This window comes from Podarcis muralis, chromosome 12, assembly GCF_964188315.1.
Source record: "Podarcis muralis chromosome 12, rPodMur119.hap1.1, whole genome shotgun sequence".
NCBI lineage: Eukaryota > Metazoa > Chordata > Lepidosauria > Squamata > Lacertidae > Podarcis > Podarcis muralis.
In genome coordinates this window covers 34,782,243-34,804,189 of record NC_135666.1, presented here as the reverse complement: position 1 = coordinate 34,804,189, position 21,947 = coordinate 34,782,243, and the positions used below count along the sequence as shown (strand labels likewise).

The 21,947-nt window shown below is 43.3% G+C and overlaps 1 protein-coding gene across 3 annotated transcripts in view; it reads right to left on the bottom strand.

The window, feature by feature from the left end:
- ITGB8 (integrin subunit beta 8) overlaps positions 1-21,947 on the bottom strand; it is a 65,425-nt gene that overhangs the window by 19,828 nt on the left and 23,650 nt on the right. For all 3 annotated transcript variants that reach the window (XM_077936995.1, XM_077936996.1, XM_028749719.2), the window contains exons 4-12: positions 16,142-16,388; positions 14,352-14,517; positions 13,481-13,639; positions 11,836-11,931; positions 11,665-11,754; positions 7,701-7,835; positions 5,755-6,136; positions 3,288-3,513; positions 1,637-1,737 (exon numbers count right to left, since the gene is read on the bottom strand). In XM_077936995.1, the coding sequence (XP_077793121.1) occupies positions 1,637-1,737; positions 3,288-3,513; positions 5,755-6,136; positions 7,701-7,835; positions 11,665-11,754; positions 11,836-11,931; positions 13,481-13,639; positions 14,352-14,517; positions 16,142-16,388 (1,602 nt within the window). The remainder of the gene's footprint in view (positions 1-1,636; positions 1,738-3,287; positions 3,514-5,754; positions 6,137-7,700; positions 7,836-11,664; positions 11,755-11,835; positions 11,932-13,480; positions 13,640-14,351; positions 14,518-16,141; positions 16,389-21,947) is intronic.

Genomic DNA, 21,947 nt, shown 5'->3' with positions numbered 1-21,947 from the left:
AACCACCATCCACTAAAACCACCATCATTATCTCTCTCTGAAGTTGAATGTTTAGATCTTCAAAATGTGTAGCCAGTCGGTCACAGCAGGTCTTCAAAGGTTCTAGAGCAGGGGTCAGCAAACATTTTCAGCAGGGGGCCGGTCCACTGTCCCTCAGACCTTGGGGGGGGGGGGAAATGATGCAAGAGCACCATGAGCCCCAGTGGCTGCTTACCTGTGTCTTGCGAGCAGCAGGGGCTGGCGGTGGCAGCGGCAGTGGGATGACGAGCGGTGCACGAAAGGGCTCCGGAGAGGCGCTGCTTAAAATGGTGGCTGCTCGAGCGCTGCTCCTGCTGGCACCAACAAAGCGCAGCTCCCTTCCTCCTCTAGGCAGGGCAGGGAGAAGCCAGGAGGAGGGAGGGAGGAGGCACCGCCGCCACCGCCATGTGAGGGAGAGGGAAAGAACGTGTGTGCTAGTGATCTATGTGGCGATTCCCAGACTGTCCGTGGGCCGGATCCAGAAGGCAATTGGGCCTGATCCAGCCCACGGGCCTTAGTTTGCCTTCCCATGTTCTAGAGCAGGGGTCGGCAACCTGCGGCCCACGGGGGTCATTTCAGCGGCCCATGAGCCGCCTCCGAACTGAGCTGCCTGCTCGGCGAGTCCCCATGCGCTGCACTACACTGGCGCAGTGAGGACTTGCTTCTGCGCTGCCGGAAATTGCGCCTGTGCAGATGCGATCCAGCCCACGGAGTGATCTCCGTGGGAGTGTACCGGCCCAGGCGAGGTAAACCTTGCTGACCCCTGTTTTAGAGGTCCTTCCCCCTCAGTGGGAGTCAGGAAATTCTGGACAGCTTAAAAGAGCTCTCCTGGTTAATTTGCTGGAGGACGCAGTACAGTTTTCTCTGCCTGCAGTGCCTCACGGAGCCACCACCAAGCTGCCTCTGTTTCTCTAGGGATCAGAGCCCCACCTTTGGTAGTGTCTGTACTTTTAAGAGATCAGGGACATCTTAATTCTAGGGGAGTTTATATGGAATGAGAGGATTTCTTAAGTTTATAGAGCTAGGCTGCATACATGCCATATATTTCAAGCCTCGCCCCCCCCCCCGGCAAGAATCCAGGAAACAAGCTTGTACAGGTGCAGGGTATTGTAACTCAGTGGGGGGTAAACTACAGTTCCCAAGATAATAGGAGGGGTGGGATATGCTTTAAAAACCTTAGACTCAACTGCACATTTTACTTCAACTGTTCGCGCCTCATAATGTGAAATAAGAGTAGCTGTATATGGAGAAGCGGAGTGTGAAATAATAGGCTTATAGAAATATTCCTTCCTGTATTACTGTGTCTGGTTTTGTCATTAGCAGAATTAATTTCTCAAAGGCCTAGAAATGCCCGACCTTGACATTTAGCCAACGCCAGCCAACCACATTTTCTGTTATTTAGGTTTTACGTTCTCAAGAGAAAAGAGATTTTGCTTTAATCATTGTGTGAAAATATTAATACTAGCTAGAACAAGGAATGCCTTCTATTGTAAAAACAGCAACAACCCCCATATCAGTAGTGTTCTTTTGAGCTACAACCCACAAAAGCCAGTCTCTTCGCTATGTCACCAAGGCAACTGTAGGCAATCTGATACTGATGATTTTGTTTTTCACTTACCTGAAGATTTTTCAGTATAATGCAACCTGTAAGCACAGGAGGTTTTGCACTGGTCCAGCGCAATCTGAGACGAGTTGGAGTGACGACAGGGCACACAATTCCTGTAAACCAAAATGCAATTGAATATCTATCCTTCTCTCTGGATTACCCATGACTACGAAGTAAAATCAGGGATCAATAAACTCAGCATTTTGTTACATTTTGTCACTAGCAACAGCCAGTGGCGTAGCGTGGGGGGTGCAGGGGGGGCCGGCCGCAACATCTGGGAGTTAGGGGGTGCAAATCCACAGGTTAGGGGGCGCAAATCCACGGGTTAGGGGGCGCAAATTACTTGCCTTGCCCCGGGTGCTGACAACCCACGCTACGCCACTGGCAACAGCGACAGTACAGCATGCCCCCATTCAAGATTGCTTAAGAGAGTCTATGGCCAGGTATCAAAAATGATACACAAGCTGCCATCTAACTAGTCTTTCTTTCAAAAGACTTACATGCTGGTTTTCTGGGCAAAGCCTTCTAAAGCAGCTTACAACAAATAAAAACAGCAATCTTGAAAATCAGTCATTATTACAGCAAAAATAATACAGATTTCCGCACACACAAAAACCAGATATAAGAAAACCTCAGAATTTCAACCACATAATAAAATTCCAGCCTTCAGTATGTATAGTTGAATGACTGGGATTTAAAATAATATTTATCAACATCCTTAGGAACTCAGCTAGCAATGAGCTTTTCAGAACGTGAAAAAGTTCCAGAAGGTCCATTTTAACCAGTCTTTTACTACTTCTCTGAGATAATGCAGGACAGAGATTGGTAAATTAAAGCTGATTGACCACATCCTGCCCACCAAGACTTTGCCCTGAGAAACAACAACAACTTGTATCCCAACAATTGCCTTTCCAACCGTATTCTTTGCCTCTAGGGAATTCTGGGATCTGTAGCTTAAGAACAATTGCAGTTGCTCAAGAGAGGTGCAGGGAGAGATAGAAAGGCCACACTTCCCTGTGTCAGCACTAGCATTCGAGTGTTGCTTTCTAGTCATGAATAGCCTGAGTCAACAGGGAGTCACAGAACGGGATGTCAGCTTGTCAACTTCACGGCGAGTGCAGCCTAGCACATTGTACAAAGCCTTCTGGCCCAAAGCAAGAGGGTTCAGGATTCTCAGGCAATAACAAAGAAGCACAAACACACTCCGTGAGGGGCCATGACATTAACTTAACCCTCACTGGAAGGTTGGGATGTGAGGGGTGGGCAGGATGGAGAGCAATTAATGTACTCAGCTTCCACAAGATGGCACTGATTAGTAAAAAGTGTGGGCAACCTTAATTTCCATTGCAAGTCAAACAAGAGGGGAAGTCCTTAGCTCTTAAAAAGCCTCGATTAAGGGCTTTTGTGTGGGACATAATGTGTGTCAGTAACTCATGAGGGTCAGCCCAAAGTGATCAACCTATCGAGTATGCTGGAAATGTTAAGACCATCACTTTGTAGAAGATGAATCAATGCTGTGGTTTTTAGTCCTTGGGATCACCAGCCCATTGGTAAGATGCCACAAGGCAGCAGTAAAAGAAGTGCCAGTAGGAATGTACAGTATATATTGCCCATACCTGCTTTAGGAGACCGCAATTAAAAAAATAAATCTGAGGAAACATACCGTTTGTCACCGCAAGTTATTCTACAAGTAGGGCAGAATTCACACAAATGGCCCAAACTGCTGGGATCGGTGCATTTGCATCTTCCACACACACAAGTTCCTCTTCCACTGCAGACCTGGCCATTTGAATTCATGCAGTGTTTTCGTAAGGATGACGAGCACTGGCAACGATCGCCCTCCCAGCCGCTAGAACATTTGCATTTGCCTGCTTCGCATTCACCGTTGCCTACAAGGGCAGAGAAGGAATGGGTGAGGCCCTGGGTACATGACTCACTAGAGAGGGGCTTCAAGGTCTCCTGCGCTGAGCCTTATTGATCACAGCTTCTGAAAACTTATTACAGTGGTACCTCGGGTTAAGTACTTAATTCGTTCTGGAGGTCCGTACTTAACCTGAAACTGTTCTTAACCTGAAGCACCACTTTAGCTAATGGGGCCTCCTGCTGCTGCTGCGCCGCCGGAGCACAATTTCTGTTCTCATCCTGAAGCAAAGTTCTTAACCTGAAGCAATATTTCTGGGTTAGTGGGGTCTGTAACCTGAAGTGTATGTAACCTGAAGTGTATGTAACCCGAGGTACCACTGTATACCTTTAAGTGATTATTGGCTTAAAGAAGATGGTGAGATATTTTGCTTCTTAGTGAAACTGTGGTTAAGCGTTACTCAAGATGCTTAAGAGATGGAAAATAGGTAATTGATCTGCCTGAGACTATTAGGGTGGGAAGATGAGGTGTACAATTAATGTGTTCCATTTTTTAAAAAATTGCATAAGAAAGGTATGCGGGTTAAAATTGAGAGCTCTTAAAAAAAAATTGGTTGTTTTTCAGTAGAGTTTTGGTGCCATAAATACACCGAAACGGTGAAGAAGCGATAGTTGTTAAACCACAAGCTACATATGCCAGCAGATGTCATTAGATGCTCTCACCTTTCTCAGCCAACATGACTCGTGGTCATGGATAAGAGGAGCTGTAATCCAGCAACATCTGGTTCTCCACCCCTGACGTATGAAGTACAAAACCATTTCTTAGGTATTGTGGTTAACATTTGTGTGGGGTTCTACACCACTAGGGGAACCTACACATGTAGAGAAGGATCACCACACTTCCGCACAATGCATGGAGGGTGTGTGTGTGTGTGTGGTGTAGCAAGGACACAATGGTTGGGCCAGCAAGCATGGCCGCTCTTCATATGTGATGGACATAGCTGATGCAAAGAACACCTGACAGTAGACTAGAACTGAAGAAAAACTTAGCCATGAAGTTCCCTAGGTGGCCCGGGGCAAGTTATCAACTCCCAGCATCACTTACTAACCTACTTCACAAGCCGTTGGGGAAAATAATGAGGTTGCTTACTTGAAACTATTGCCCTTGGGAAGGAATCCACATGCAAATGGGAGTTTGCATGGCAGGAAAGTCATCAAAAGGCATATCTTCAAGTTGAAGGGAACTTTCCCAACATTTGGTTGTTTTGGGCACACCCGAGGCAACATTATTTCCCTCCTTAAGAACCCCACTGCCGGATTTTAACCTGGGAGTGGATTCCCAAAGGATGGGACTGCGTGTGGATAAATTGCCGAAGAACAATAGCTACTGGTGAGCAACCTTGTTTTCTTTTCTTCTCTGCAAACTGCTAAATATTTTGGTGACTAGCAAGCTCTCCTGAAAATGGAAGCAAAAAGAAGCTGAGTTGCCTTAGTGTCAGTAATTTGCATCAAATGTATGTACGTAAATCAATCAATCAATCAATCAATCAATCAATCAATCAATCAATCTGGTGTGCATGCTCTTTTGGGGGGGATTCCCCAGCAGAAAGAGAAAGCTCTTGTGTCAAGGGCATTGTGCAGCATAAGACTATTTGGCACCATCTCAGAGGAGCAAGTTAGCCAGCTCATTCCAGACTCATCATACCCTTAACCAATCCAAAGTTTTCCTGCATTCTTAAAATGAGTCCATCCATTCACTGTTGCTGTCCCTGATGTGTGGAGCTCTCTCCAGACTGGATGAACAAATACCCTTTCCTTTAAATCTCTCCTTCTTCGGGTGTGGTTTTTGACTTATCCGCTTCAATCCCACCAGCAACAAAGTTTTAAGTACGTATATCTGAACTTGCCCACAGCTGCGCTTCTGCCACCTCTTCTTTCCCTTTCCTTGCTGGTCCCCCCTCCCCTCACATCACCCCTTGTGTATTTTATATTGTAAGCTTCTTGAGGCCATACATTTGTCTGTTTCTGCAGATGTAGCTTTGTGAGGAACTATAGATATTGATGCTGCTATAGGTACATGGTGTTACCTAGCAATAGTGTGACTTAGTTTGGCTTAGGGTTAAAGCAAGCTACAAATCTAGTTAACAGCAAAATCCTGTGCATGTTAGAGGCCCTGCTAGGTTTGATGGAGCTGGCTCTCTGGAAAATGGGTTTAGCTGAAAAAGAATAAAAGCTGAATTGGTAAAATATAGTGAAATTCTGGAGCTTACCAGCACATAAGTTTCCCAAGTGGTGAGGGCAGGAAAAGTCATCTTTTTCACAGTATTTACCATATATTGTGCCAAGTTTGGTTTTGTGGCAAATGCATTTCCCATCTACACAGTCTCCTTGACCACTGCAGACTAGGTGGCCCTTGGGCATCTTGCACTGCTCAGAAGAGAATTTGTTGCTGGAGCTCGGAGTCTCTGCATCCTGAGATGTTTCATCGACACATATCCTTTTGTGCTTTATGCTGCCCTCACACTGACAAGCACATATTTTGTGTATATTAACTCTGGTTGATTCATTGAAACCAAGCGGTTTGAGAGTCATGTATTTTCTTCCTTCGGTTGTACCACATCCTTTCATGGCAATGGAAATATTGAAGAGCACCTGCAATATAAAAAATGAGAAGCACTCTTTTACTGTATCGTCGAAAAGCAGCCCTATAATCGTACTGGGGCTTTATAGAAGCTGTTGAAAACTGCAAGTTATTTATAAGCATATATTCTTTTTAAAACATTGACTTCTTGGCGGTGTGGGGGAGCGAATACCTGTCACCATTCTGTCTCTCTCTCTCTCTGAATTGTTTTCGGATATCATCCTGAATAGGGACGAGGGTGGCCTATTAGAATTAACCATAATTCAAAACCAACAAGCACTAGCTGAATCTCTTTCCTCTCTTAGGACCACCTTCAATGTGATATTTGCCCAAAAGCTTTGGACGCAATGTGTATGCTATCATAGATGGTCCCATATAAATGATCATTATTAATAGCAACAAGCACAGCAAAAGCTTAATCACTCAAGCAGTTATATGTGATCGTCATGCATTGGTGTTCCCTGAATTGGCATGCTGCATTCTGAGGCCACCAACAAAAAGTAATTTACATGTAAGCAGAACTTTACGTGCCACTAGTATTGTGTGTTGTTTTTTTAAAAAAACGTTTCTCTCTGTAGCAGTTGCCACAAACTACTACAGTGGTACCTCGGGTTACAGACGCTTCAGGTTACAAATGCTTCAGGTTACAGACTCTGCTAACCCAGAAATAGTACCTCGGGTTAAGAACTTTACCTCAGGATGAGAACAGAAATCATGCACCAGCGGTGCAGTGGCAGCAAGAGGCCCCATTAGCTAAAGTGGTACCTCAGGTTAAGAACTGTTTCAGGTTAAGGAGGACCTCCGGAACGAATTAAGTTCTTAACCCGAGGTACCACTGTACTCAGTTGAAAAAGCGGCTTGCCTCTGTGAGAATGGAAGCTGCAAGGGCTAAAGGAAAAAACCACACTGCACAGTTGGTCTCCTTAACTGTGGGCAAGCTACTGCTTTTGGTAATGCTTTTAATGCCCCAGTCTACTCATCCACTGCAGATGTGAAATGTGGCTTGCACGTCTGCTTCAGAATCTGAAAATGCTTATCTGTTTTACCCGAAGAGCCTCACATACACAGAGGAGTGTATAAATGAAGAAGCTAGGGGTCCAACTCACAGCACCCCTAGAACATTAGCCATGGACAAAGATGTGTGCTGGAATAATAAAGATGACTCTGATGACCATCTATCAGGAACTCTGGTTTAGGAAATGAAGCAAAAACCTCAGGGCACATCTTTAAAATAACTGCATGCCTTCACACCAGTTATTTAAAAGGTACTTTAATTGATTAGCTCTAGGATCAAAACTTTGAAGCAGGCACAATGTCTCATTTCTGGAAGCCTGGGGAAATTTGAAAAAGCAGCCGCTTACTGCTAACCATGGAGCAGAAATGTTTATCCATGGATTTAACTGGAAAACAAAGCTCCGAAGAAATAAACTCCATGAACAATCTGGAGGGCCTAAGACTACAACCCACAGATATTTACTTTAAAACCCATACCAAATCTTTCTTCCACTGAAAAAGCTATTATAAAAACATTGATGAAATATTTTGCCTCCTTTGTGAATAAAGGAATGCTCGTACTTCAGCTGTGGATTTCACGTTTTTGCATCCCTCCGCGCCGGTTTTTCTGCTTCCATCAGGGCAGATTGCAGTGACCTTGACATTTATATCTTGGATGGGGTTTTCCACCTGAATTTTCACTTCAGAGAGCAGCTTCTGCAGGGATGGGGGTGGGGGAACCAAAAAAACAAGAGAGCTCCATCACATTGCATGGCAATATGTGCTACAGTGGCAGCATGCCTGACTCAGTGGATTTAACTAGAACAAAAGAGCCTGTCTGTCTCTGGATAAAGGAATAAATTGTTTTCTGCATAAAGACTCCATTTATGTATATCACACAGTCATGCCAGGGGAACTTGTAATCCTGAAGAGGAGGACAGCAATGCTGGGGTTTCCAGCTAATCTTACAATGTCAGTGACAAATCCAGCATTCCGTTCTACCGCTATAGGGCAAGTTCACACAATAACATCTTTATTCCGTTCTATGCCTACTGAGTGGACACTGGTTTTCAAAATACTGCTGCTATTAGCACCTAGAATACCTACTTCCAGATGTCCCTCTCCCCATCCATCCATCATGGAGAATGATGCCCCTTGCTTTTGTGGCACCGACCTTTCTTATACTTGCTAGATTGAGCACGAGACTCTGTGCAAGCTGTTTTCTTTGTTGGCAATGCTAATCACAGAGCAAAACGAGAAAGAGACAAGCAAATCCCTTGTTTGCTGTGGCAAGAAGGCTGCCATGGCAGTGTGTAGCTGCTAGTACTGCTACACTTGCTGGGGGCATGGAGTGGTTTGGTTTAAAGACAATGTTTGAAGCCTCTCTCCCTGCATGATGTGATACTTTTCTAAGTCCAGGGATTATCTTCTAAGTTTACAGAGTATCTATTCATGCACACACACACACAAAATCAAATAAGCAGTCCCTCCACACAGTCTTAATTGGTACAGGGCTGCACCAAATGATTATTCTGAATGTGCTCACTGCCTCTCAGAACACTAAGTATGTTAATAGCTCAGTTGGTAGAGCATGAGACTCTTAATCTCGGGGTTGTGGGTTCGAGCCCCACGTTAGGCAAAAGATTCCTGCATTGCAGGGGGCTGGACTAGATGACCCTCACGGTCCCTTTCAACTGTACAATTCTATGAAAAATTAGAATACAGATAAAAACCCATCCGATTTAATGAAAATGAGATTCCTTTCTGGGCAAGCTCACAGTGCCATCTTATCACAAGCAAATGTGCATCATGTAAGTTCCATCCTGATGTTGGAACCAAAGATGTACTGGGAAAAAGGTGAGATATGGGTTTCTTTAAGCTAAAATGTTGGAACTTTGAATTGTGATGATGCCATTAACTGTTTTCTATTTTGAAACTGAGAGCAAAAGAAGCTGTTCTCATCTTTGGGCATAGATGCAAAGTTGCCTGGATTTCTGTTGATTGTGTCCTTAGCAGAGCAAAACCAATTAAACTGATAAGTGTTAACCCCCCCCCCAAAAAAAAAAATCTGTAGAAATACCATGAGCTCATAACTTTTTTATGACACCTGTTTGGTAAACTCCCAATTAAAAATTGAAAATACAGAGAAATTCAGGGGTATCTTGGACACATCGTCAATCAAATATAGGCAGCTGATATTTTTTAATTACAATAGTTCAGTTCAGGTGAACTGCAATGGAAGAAATTTCGCACACACAACATAAAGTTTCTCTTTCTAGTTCACCACTCTCTCTTTTATATACCATTTGCCTATTTTTAAGTAGGGATGTAGAATTTTAAATGCTGAGACCTTAAGCAGATTTTTAATTTGGGATGTTTAGACGCAGCTCTAATTGGTGCCATTTTTGCTGGGTCTTCTCATTATCTATTTGTAAATTATGGCTTTGGAGAGATGACATCTCCTTCCGAGAATGCATCTCCTTGCCATTTGCCCCAATTAAAAATGGAACATCAAAGCGAGGTTAGTTATGAAGAAGATATAAATCAATTTGATTGCTACAACTCATTTCAGTGAGAAACAGTGAAGATATATTGTATATCCAATTGGTGCATGGGAACATTTCTAGTACAGAAAGTCATCAACATGGTATCCCTAGATGTTGTTGGACTACATCTCCCATCTACCCTGACCATTGGCTATACAGGCTGGGATTGAAGGAAGCTGTAGTCCAACAACATATTGAAGGCACCACACTGGCTATTCCCCACCCCCGATCTTTCTCACCCTGTCCTAGTAGCATATTTTCTTGATAACTGTACACTAGCTTGATTTTCCTCAGAAGTAAAGAGAAGGTATGTGGGGTTTTTTGGCAGTTTGCCTTTAGTTTCAACTCTTAAGTGATTTTCTTGGGTAAAGCTATGTGCTGCTAGTAAAGGAAGATTTTTATTTCCTTCTGACCCAAGCTTGACAGAGGCTCGCTTTTTTTCTAGTTTCTTTTCTTTTTGCTTCATTCTCATCTCTGTGGACAGTCTGTGAACCAACCACAGACCTCACCACAGCAAATTTAGTAGAATGGGACTTTGGGACATTTTGTAGATTAGATAGTTATGATTAACCTAAAGGAAGGAGGGGAGGGGAGTTTAGAACATAGGAAGCTGCCTCAAACCACTGGGCTATCTAGCCCAGTACTGCCCAAGGTGCCTGGCAGCAGCAGCTCTCCCGGGCTACAGGCAGAAGACCCTACCTGAGGATGCCAGGTACTGAACCTAGAACCTTCTGCATGCAAAGCAGATGTTCCACCACCAAGCTACAGCCCTTCCGCACGGGCCTTTAGCTTTGAATTCGGGTGACTGGCTGCTTTGCTACTGACCTCCAGTGTTCTTATGGACTGCTTGTTCTTTGCGTCTCTGTGTTATTATCATAATCATCAATATTTCCCAGCAACTTATTCCTTCTTATTCCTCAAAGATTATAATTATAATAAAGATTACAATATGATCTCTGAAGATTAGTAGAGTGTTTATCCTAGAAAAGTTTAACCTTAGGCCATAATTATTTTACACTGTGGTATTGGTTTTAACAGATCTAATAAAGTGGTACCTCGCAAGACGAAATTAATTTGTTCCACGAGTTTTTTCTTCTTGCGAGTTTTTTGTCTTGCGAAGCACGGTTTCCCATAGGAATGCATTGAAAATCAACCAATGCGTTCCTATGGAAACCGCCTTCAGACCAGGTCCGGGGACAGTCTGTCGCCCGACCTCTTCTGAAGGCTGGGGGGGGGGGGACAAGGGCTTTTCTTCCCACCGCCAGCCTTCAGAAGGCTGTTCTGAAGGCTGGCGGTGGGAAGAAAAGCCCTTCTCCCCACCTCCCGCCCCGCAAGCTCTGGGGACAGGAGGGCTTTGCTGCCGACCGCCAGCATTTTAAAAGCCCCCGGGACAGCGGAGACTTCTCCGCTGTCCCGGGGCGATTTTAAAATGCTGGCAGGCGGCAGCGAAGCCTCCGCTGTCCCGGGGCGATTTTAAAATGCTGGCGGGCGACGAAAGTCTTTGCTCCCCCCCCGCCTGCCTTCAAAAGCCGCCGGGATAGCTATCCCGGGAAGGCAGGCGGGGGGGGGGGGGGAGCAAAGACTTTCGCCGCCCGCCGGCCTTCAGAAGAGGTCCAGGCGAAAGTCTTTGCTCCCGACCGCCAGCATTTTAAAAGAGGTCCCCGGAGATTTCCCTATGGGCTTTCTTCTTGTGAAGCAAGCCCATAGGGAAATTCGTCTGGCGAAGCACCTCGAAAAACGGAAAACTCTTTCTTCTTGCGAGTTTTCCGTCTTGCGAGGCATTCGTCTTGCAAGGTGCCACTGTAGTTTTCTCCATAATATTTTACTGTTCTATGTAATATTATATGAGAACAGTGTTTTATATATTTATAGGTATGCAGGCACTGCTTGACTATTTTGCTATGTTGCACCTGTATCTGGAGCTCACAGAATATTTCTTTTAACATCTGCTTCCCCCAAACCAACATTAATGAAAAATGCTTTCATCACAAAGCATATACCTTGTAGGCTTCTACCACCAGGTCACTGAGATTCACTGCTTGAGATTCTATCTGTCTTGCAGTAGTTCCCGGCAGAAGAGGCAAAAGGTCCTACAGAAAAACAGTGTTACAGTTAAAAGGCCACTGTGATTATGATCTTAAAACTTGTGAAATTCTGATGTTTAAAAATACCTTATACCAGTGAAATTGGCTCCCTTGGACTGCAAAAATTACATTAATGTTGTTGTCTATGAGTTTTTCAGAAAGCTGGCCGAGTGATGGATGCTCCTGAAAACAAAAAAAAGGAGATACATAGTGGGCATTTGTACTTTAATATGATCTAAAGGAATGCTATGAGTGTGAAATTAATAAGAAACCTTACATACATGATTGCTCTTCTACCATAAATCCCTGAATGCTTGTAGTGAAACAAGCCTTAGGACAAGTATATATATTACATTCATCAGATGGCAACAGCAGTTATCACATGATATTCTTAACTAAATGAAACTGTCAGCATGTATGCAAGCTAGGTCTTCAGCAGTTTGATTATCAGAAGCCACCTTTAGCCTGAATGTGTTTTTAAACTATGCATCCATTTTAATTCTTGCCCTGTCTCCTACTCTTCCAAAAAAATACCCTAAACAAAAAATAGTGCTAGCAGGGCTGCTGCAACCCACTTAAGGTCAGGTGGTGACTGCTGTGGGTCCTGACTCATCATATGAACACAAGTGACTGAAACACCACATGCAATTTCCCGTCTTAGCATATCTGCAGAGCAAACCGCCCCACTTCCAAATAAAAGGGGAAAGAAGAAAGAGAAAGAAGCTGAAAGATGACCAAGTAAATGAGTCAGGCACAGTCTGGATGAATGGACTTATGGTCGAGTCACATGCAATGTATCAGCGGCAAGTATCAGCTCCCTGCAGTGCATATATCTGTGATACATGCACTTGACAACATTCCATTATTAATAGAAAGGCATACCTTTTCATCAAAACTAATTCAGGGCAGTTAACAGGGTTCTGCTATCTCTGCAGTGTGTTTCCTTAGAGAAAAGGGAAGCTCATGACAGTAGCCGTGTGAGCGCGCCTTTTCACCAACACACTGGATTCAAAAGTACAGAGCAGCAAGCGAACAAAAGGAGCTACACTTCTCTGTGTTGAGGCACAGCACTGTGCATTTGCAGGTGTGCTAAGTGGAAAAACATACACACACTTCCCTTCACTTTGCTGTCCACAACTTTTCTCTTTCCTTCATCCTGCATGTGAGCCTGGTCTCAGTATGGGTTCATATCTCACACCACTTATTGGGTATCCATGAAGATTAACCAAAATTCAACTCTACCCACAGGGTGATCAGATGCTATAATAGATGGGATGCAGAAGAAAAGGAGCTGCACCCTTTAGTTTGTGTTGCTCAGGTCGCTCATCCCTAGCATAAACTTGCCACTTTCTCTAGACTTGGTTTACAGTGTAAAATACCTAGCTTACTCCAATCTTCCCCAAGTGATCCCAGGCCTTCACAACGAACATAGTGTTTAATTCTTGTGACAAAACGTGTCTGCATACCTTGAGCAGGAGACATTCTCTACCACTCCTGTCTACCTGGAACAGCATATAACGTAAGCAGGGAAGAAAAGACCTCAATAAGAGGTGGGATGATGAAGAAAAAACGCTACTCACACTGTACTGACTGGGAGGCTGAAACCAATCGAGTGAGCTGGTTCTAGCTGAAGTTCATGCCTCTCCAGCAGGAGCATCTCATTACAGAGACCCTTCTAACGCTTGGGGAAACCACTGTTCAAAGCCAATGCTGTATACGACATATACCTTACCATACTGGTCGCTTTGACGTACACATTATCTTTCAAATGGCAGTTTCCATCATTAGGGATTACTATCCCCGCTAATTTACTGTCAAGCGCCAGGTGAGAGGTCTGATCCGTCATCATGAGAAGCAGGCGCTTGGCTTCTTTGCGCCAACCAATATGGCTCTAAGGGAAGGAAGGGGAAAAAATAACCAAGCTAACAGGGTGAAAGCAAATGAAGAAGAGAGAAGCATTAGTTAAAAGGTACTGCGCTGGTTTGTAGGCTCTATTTGATTTAAAGTGCCTGAGACACAACAGGTATCCAAGGGTTCACTTTTAATCTACTGCAGGGGTGGCCAATGTTGTGCCCTTGAGATGTTCTAGCACTACAACTCCCAGCATGCCTTGCCATGGCCGTGCTGGCTGCAGCTGATGGGAACTGCAGTTCTGGACCACATCTGGAGGGCATGACTTTGGCTACCCCCGGTTTACCATTTTAAGAATTGCTTTAATACTGAAAATGAAATAATGCATTTGTGGTTTTTAAGCAAATGGAAGCCCAACTGCTCTAGATTTGGCTGTGACTCTTCAATAACAGCAATAACTACCCAAGACTTTCATACCAACACACATATATGGTACCTGCTGGGAACTGGCCTGGCTTTTTCAAACCACAACTTGCAAGTCCTAAAAATATCTGCAAAAGCACTTTTGAGCAGGGACGATGAGAGAAAAGGTCAACATGAGCACCACAAGCAATGGAAGGTCTCCACAACTGCCTTTGGTTCTGTGAAAAGCTACAATATGCTGACAGCACTGGAGAACTATGGGATTAGATCAACTATCAAACACTAGGATAAAAGGCAGATCCTTTGCTGGTTTATTGGCTGTCTCTTACCTGGCACACAGCTGCTTGAAGCATAGCATCAAAGCCTCCTTCAGGTGTGTCAATATTCCCAGAGATTTTCTGCTTGCTAATTGCACTTCTGAATTCTGCTATTTTGTCAGTCAACGACAAGACATGGATATAGCCATGAGGAGGCATACAATCGAGATCATAATCGCTGTTTGGCAAAAAGATGAAAAGTGAAATTCTATTAAAATTCTGCTTGGAAATTAGTTGTAAGTTAATAGTTGGCTATAGCGACACAATGCTCGCACATCATTTCTGGCTGTCTATAAATTTAGACACACTAAACACAAATCCATGTTATTACAAAAAGGGAGTAAGTGCTGATGAACTATGTCAGGTGTGGGGAATGTGTGGCCCTCCAGATGCTATGGGTCTCCAGCTCTCACCATTCCTGACCACTGGCCATGCTGGCTGGAGCTGATGGGACTGGAGCCCAATATCTGGAGGGTCATAGGTTTCACCATCCTTAAACTATGTGGTATGACATTATATGATTCCATATAATGTATGGAAAGTAAGGGAGAAGGTTGAAAGACCAGAATAAAAAGCCTTTCCCCTTTCACCACCACGAAGAAAGATAAACAAGACAGAGAAATGACAGATCTAACCAACCTGAAGCTTTTCCTTCTTAATCTGCCAAAACTTTTTGCCATTATTATTATTATTATTATTATTATTATTATTATTATTATTCCCCACCCATCCTGCTGGGTATCCCAGCCACTGTGGGTAGCTTGTGTGTGTGTGTGTGTGTGTGTGTGTGTGTGTGTGTATATATATATATATATATATAGAGAGAGAGAGAGAGAGAGAGAGAGAGAGAGAGTCAAACATTTAAAACTTCCCAATACAGGGCTGCCTTCAGATATCACCTAAAAGTTGTGTAGTTCTTTATTTCCTTGACATCTGATGGGAGGGTGTTCCACAGGGAGGGCACTACCACCAAGAAGGCTCTCTGTCTGGTTATTGCCAACTCAGTTAAACTCAGAACAGATCCACTTAAATTAAAGGAGCTCAAGATAGTCATGTCCATTAATTTCAATGAGTTTTCTCCAAGGACGGCTAACATTGGATCCAGCCCATAGGGAAGTGTGCCAAATGTGAAGAACGCCATGAGAAGCAGGGAAGAGGGAAAACATCTGCAACCTCCCCCGGCAGGTGCAACTTTCTTCATCTCCTTTCTCCCCGCCCCACAAGCAAACCCCAGTCAAGTCATCAGCAACAAAAAGTTGCAATACATTTTAGGATAAGTTTATAGAAAATGACACAAATTAAGCTCCTGTGCCCTCTGCTCCCAGTTATAACAACACAGGAAAGCAAACTCACGTCACGTACACAAGATGTGCTTGTAGAATCTTGATTGTTTAGTGCATACTATTTATTCTGGAAAACTTAATGTGGCTCATTACAGATAGCATTTCCCCAGCTTGCCCTATAGGTCCTTGTGCCCTTGCCCTATAGGCCTTCCTTAATAAGCATTAGGAAGCAGCACACCAGTTACATCAATACAGTTATGTAACAAAACATTATGCAGGCACTGCAGCAGTTTACAGCAGATAAACCAAAATGAAATAGAAATATTAGATCATTTGTTTCATACCTTGCCTTATTCAAAGATTTAAATTCAGGATGCAATCCTAATTCTACTTACCTGGGAGAAAGTCCCATTGAATTCAGGAGGACTTACTTCTGTGTAAACATGTTTAGGGTTACACCATAGGATGGTTTAGTTTAGGACACATGTGAGCTTCCAGTTAGATTTACAAATTACTTACCTGCATTGATTATGAATTCTTCCTGGGTGAATGCTAATATAAGGCGACACCGTCTTATCTACGTAAGATCCATATCCAAGTCGCAAATCAAGGGAAATATTTTCCATCTTTTGAGATAAATCAGATCCAACAGAGTTTAATTTTTCTATATTTTTGTGCATAGATGCAGACACATCAACCAAATAATAAAGGTCGACCGGGTACTTTTCCAGTGGCTGGACTTTCAACATAAAACTTGCTTCAGATCCTGATAGTTAAAAAACAGAACTGTAATAAGTATTTCTGAGTATTAATGTTGCATTAAAAAATTCTGCAAGCATATCTTATTTCTAAATCCATTTCTTTTGGCTTATTTACTTAACTCTGCATGTGTGTGTGTGTGTGTGAGCACGTTTTAGTGTCAATCTCTGCTGATACACAAGTTTTTGTATGCAATTTCTACTATAGGTTTTTGCAAGCAATTTCCTCCAATATAATACATTTCTGTACATTACTGTCACTAACACACACTTTCCCTTAATATACAAATTTTAAAAAGTTTCATTTAAACAAGAAACAATATTTCAAAACACCACATCAATAATATTAAATATTAGAAACATAGGATTTCCCATTGGCAATAGTAATTAACAATTTCTCATGCTCTCAGAAAGAAAGAAAAAAGTATTTGAGAGTCAAATTACATGATGCATAATAATGTATGTGGGTTTATTTTGTTGTCCCAATACATTACAAATAACTCAATTTTTCTAGAATACAATTATGTGGTTGTTGTCTTCCTTCTCTAGCTCCCATCAAATTCAGCAATTTAATCATATTTACAATCTTCCATATTTTGATTAACCAGATTATAAGTGTTTATAAATGCACTGGTTTATGTTTGTTCCTCCCCGGCCTCTTCCTTCCCTATCTTGCTCTTGCCCATGGTCTGTTTTAGTTTTCAACTTCTGGGTGAACAGGGGCCTGCTTTTGCCTCTCGGTATGCCACCATGTGTTATTGATAACGATGATTATTTTGCTGTGTTTGTGTGTGTCACGATGAATGCAACCAGGGATTGGAGGAAGAAAGCGCAGAGACCAAGGCGGGAAAAGCTACCACCTTCTTTGAGGATGCCCCAGTCCACAGAACTCTGATTTTCCTCCCCACACCCAATCGCCCAAATAATTCTCCATGTTTGCAGCCTGTGGATGAGGCTACATAAGTAGGCTGGGTGTTTTTGGCTCCGCACTGTTGTTGTTTAGTCGTGTCCGACTCTTCATGACCCCATGGACCAGAGCACACCAGGCACTCCTGTCTTCCACTGCCTCCCGCAGTTTGGTCAAATTCATGCTGGTAGCTTCGAGAACACTGTCCAACCATCTCGTCCTCTTCTCCTTGGGCCCTCCATCTTTCCCAACATCAGGGTCTTTTCCAGGGAGTCTTCTCTTCTCATGAGGTGGCCAAAGTATTGGTGCCTCAGCTTCAGGATATGTCCTTCCAGTGAGCCCTCAGGGCTGATTTCCCTAAGAATGGATAGGTTTGATCTTCTTGCAGTCCATGGGACTCTCAAGAGTCTCCTCCAGCACCATAATTCAAAAGCATCAATTCTTTGGCGCTCAGCCTTCTTTATGGTCCAGCTCTCACTTCCATACATCACTACTGGGAAAACCATAGCTTCAACAATATGGACCTTTGTTGGCAAGGTGATGTCTCTGCTTTGCACTACAAGTGGGGAATTAAGAGCTCCAAGGCGCATAGAACACGAGCTCGATTTGCTGCAAAGATCTCTTCGCCCTGTTCTATTTCAATGGAAACGCTCTTTCCCCCTCTGTCTCCTCATTACTGCGAACTACTGCCAATGATGAGCAGAATAGGTTAGTTTCCTTTTGGTCCCTTGCATGCTAGCAATTGGATTTTCCCCATCAGCAAGAGTCAAGTGCTCCTCCTTCTGGTGATAAATAAATAGCACACACAAGAAGCCTTGTGAAGCAGAATTCACCACTCTGAGGCTCCTGCTCTGAAGATGAGGATTGCACCAGAGCACATGATGAGCTAAGAGCCTCAAGCTATGCTCCACTTGTTACTTGGCAGGATGCTACACATCACCTCAGAAGGTACAGGGGTCCTTCTAAAATCTCCAGAGAAGGGTTCTCTCCCTAACCAGTTTATTTCAAAGCATGCCCTGTATGTAGTCCAGGTTCACTCTCTCTGTGTATACACTGAGGCTGGATCTAGACACATCAAAGAAGCGTTTCAGTTTAAAACGTAAATCTAAACAGGGAAAACAGGTAAGAGAAAAACAGGACTCCACCTCGCCATCTGGTGGGACACAATGTCATATCACACATACAACGCATATACAGTAGTACAGTATCTCAGTTTTTGAATGTAATCCGTTTTGGAAGATTGTTAGAGTTCTGAAACGTTCGAAAATCAAGACACAAAGGGAGGACTGCAAATTTAATAGAGAAAATTGAGAAAAACTTAGTGGAAGCCGTTTGACTTCTGAGGCATGTGTGAAAATGGAAGCATTTACTTCTGGGTTTACGGCGTTCGAGTTCCGAAACGTTTGTCAATGGGGACATTCAAAAACCGAGGTACCATCGTAAATAATGTTTTCTTTACCAGTCTAGGTGAGTCACCAGAGCACACCTGATGGCTGATCAATGCAGTTGCTGGCACCTCTGAGATCAGTGGTTCAGAGAATGTTTTAAACTGGGTTTTTTTTTTAAACAAATGTTTTTTTCATTGATGTGTTTGCCATGCTACGATCCTTTGAGAAGAAGGGCATGATATAAATCGGATAAATAAATGTGTGTGTAATACATCTTTAATAAAGATAAAAGATAAATGTGGTTGGATCCCCAGTACAAAGCCACAATGCTAGGATATGTTCCTCTAGAAAGAAATTAGGCAGGAATGGGAAGAGGGTAAATCATAAAGAGCATGACTTGCCAGAGGTTCATTAAATAATAGAAATTGTGTGGGGTGTGTGTATAACAATGGAAATGCCAGTGATGGAAACAACTTAGGAGATGGAGAGTTTTTAAGTACTTAATAAAATAGGGGTGCTATTAGTTTATACTGGATTCACTACACAAAGAAATCACAATATTTTTCTAATGTTATCTGTCAAGACACAAGACAAGTTGCCAGGTATTCAAGGACAGGCTTCAGTTTGCAATTAAAAGTTTTCAAGTAAACGATTTAATAAATCTTCAAAGGGCAAACATTAACAAAGTTCAGGTCTTTATTCACCTTGGTACCCACCTCTCTTCTCTCAGGGTGCGAAATCAGTCTTGCATTATGCAAAGTAATAGAAAACTATGACTCAAAAACATGGATTGATTTGCATACAAATTGTAGCCATTAGTGCAGGGCTGGCAATTTCTGAATGGACCCATTTGTTTTCTCTGTAAATGGGATATCCTTGCTCAGGAAGCGGAGCTACAACTTAGGTTCCGTTCCAGTTTAGGCTCATCAGCATTTCCCAACTCTCCAGTTCACAGCTTTCAGGACTCCAGCTGCTGGACAGGAGCCACAGTTCTGGTGGCAGCTCTTTACTTGGGTAGCCACATAATGAGACAAGCAAACTGCCAATCCCAGAAAGTCCCCCACATTCTCTTCCGCAACGGAACACTTATCCTGCATCCCAGGGGGCGCATTTTTATGAACTTTGTTAGCATGCACGGCACTCTGGAAAAGTCAAAGACTTCAGACCCACTTCCCAAACAAGGGCAGCCACTAAGATGACTGAATCCCTGGATGCCAGAATGGGTGTCCTAGTTGTAGGAGGTATAGTTGGAAGGGGTGCCCTACCCAATCCAGAAGTATCTATGTGTCTTTCCTGTACAAATCATTACACAACAAACAAATGTCTCAGGCTGAAACCTTGTTTAACTTGGCAGAAAAGCAGCATTACTAAGCTTCTCTAGTAATTAAAAATAAATAAAAAATAAGACAGAAGCCTTGCTTGTTGTCGCTGCTGGATACTCCCCCTTGAATGGAGAGAATGAAAAGCAAACGAAATTTCCCAGTAACTTGCTCTTTTCATACCAGCTATTCTCTTTCAGCCTGATTTAGCGTAAATCATTTCCATGAGCAGAATTGTTATTGTCTCTGATCATAACACTATTCCATGGAAGGGATGGTCATGTTTTCCCTCCACATTTGCCAATGCTAACAAGAAAATGGCAATGATACATAGAATATGCAGATCCTTGAAGGATTAAGCGGCTTTGGTTAAGTGGCTATCTCTTGGCATAACCTCCAGCACATATTTATTGTGTGTGGGGAGGGGGGTTAACTTCATACACCAAGTTCCTTAGGGGAATTCATTGGAGGGATGCAAGTGTGAAATGGTGTTTGAAAACCTTTCATCAGCTGGCCTCTGCTGTCTTTCAGAAGGGCAGTGGATGAAATCCAACAACATGTCTCTAGCTTGGCTTGAGTGGTTTTGCTTGCCCACCTGGAGGGATACAGAATCAAGTGAAGACCCATTCACACATCACTCATGTGAAAGGGGCTTTACAAATATGAGTGGTTGGGCTGCACTGCTGCCCCTGCCCCACCTCCAATGCCCAGGTGTTGAATATGAACATCTACAAAAATGAGAAGTCTATATGAATAGCCTTCCAAAAATCAGGAGCCATGCATGATCACATAGAAGCCAACGTACATAGGCTCCCTCTTGCAGATGTCCACACACAGCTCTCATGGGTATGCTAGCTACATGCCATTGGAATGGGGCAAGTACCATGATGTTGCATTGCTAGTACATACCATGGTCCTCCCTTCAAATGATTAACATTTGATGGGAGATTTGGACTGCAAAAATCTGGGGCAACTGGTAGCAGCAGCACAGTTTTCTTATGTTTTTGCTAGTGAGGCCTTCACTGAGAATGCAAGAGGGAAGCACAGTCTTCCTCTGGAACAAAAAGCTCCTGCTATAAATACCAGTATCAACGCCATTAGGCATGCTGCTAACATAATGTGACACTTTGCTCTCAAAGACACAACTACTCTACTTTTTCTCCATGCTTGTGACAACCGTGCTGCATGAAATATCTATTACAAATAGAAGCTGTGGCTTTCTCAACACTGTGAACTTTCAAGGGGGACAGCAAAGCCTCATAGCTTTGCTATAGCTTGGACCACCTGCTTGCTACTAACAAGTGGGGTGGGGCAGGGCAAAGAAGGGACTGTTGTTCCATGGCACAGCTATGGGGACAAGGCTCTGTAGTTGAGCAAGTGCTAGTACACACTTCAGCATAAACTTGACTTATCTTCCACAACACTGGACATCTGCATCAAAGAAACACTAAAAAGCTCTCCCAGTTGTGCTCATGAAGCTGACCTCATTAAGATTCCTGTTTTCAATCAAGGAAATGGATAGCACTGTATTATACATTTTGCTAGCTTTCAAGAGCACGGAAGAGGAAAGATATCAGAGATCAGTTGATCTATGAAGTCATATCATGACAGCTCACTCTGGAAACTTTCAACCCCTGCACCAGCAGATCTACTATTAACTAAATCTTGCCTGCCACTCATTTCACCAGGGAGATCCGATGTCATGGTGATAACATACAAATACAGTGCAGGGTGATGAACTGAGGTGAGGCTGGGAAGAGCAAAATATGCATAGGAGACTGGAGGCAGAAGAAATAACAACCTGAAGTTCTTCCTCAGCTCTCACAATGGTTTGGGCAGCTTCTCAGGTCAGGCAATAGCTAAGTCTGAATCAATACAATTATGCTATATCTGCACCATCCGCAAATAGCCAACTAAGAAACGCCTGCAGATATATTGCCATAGCCTCCCCTT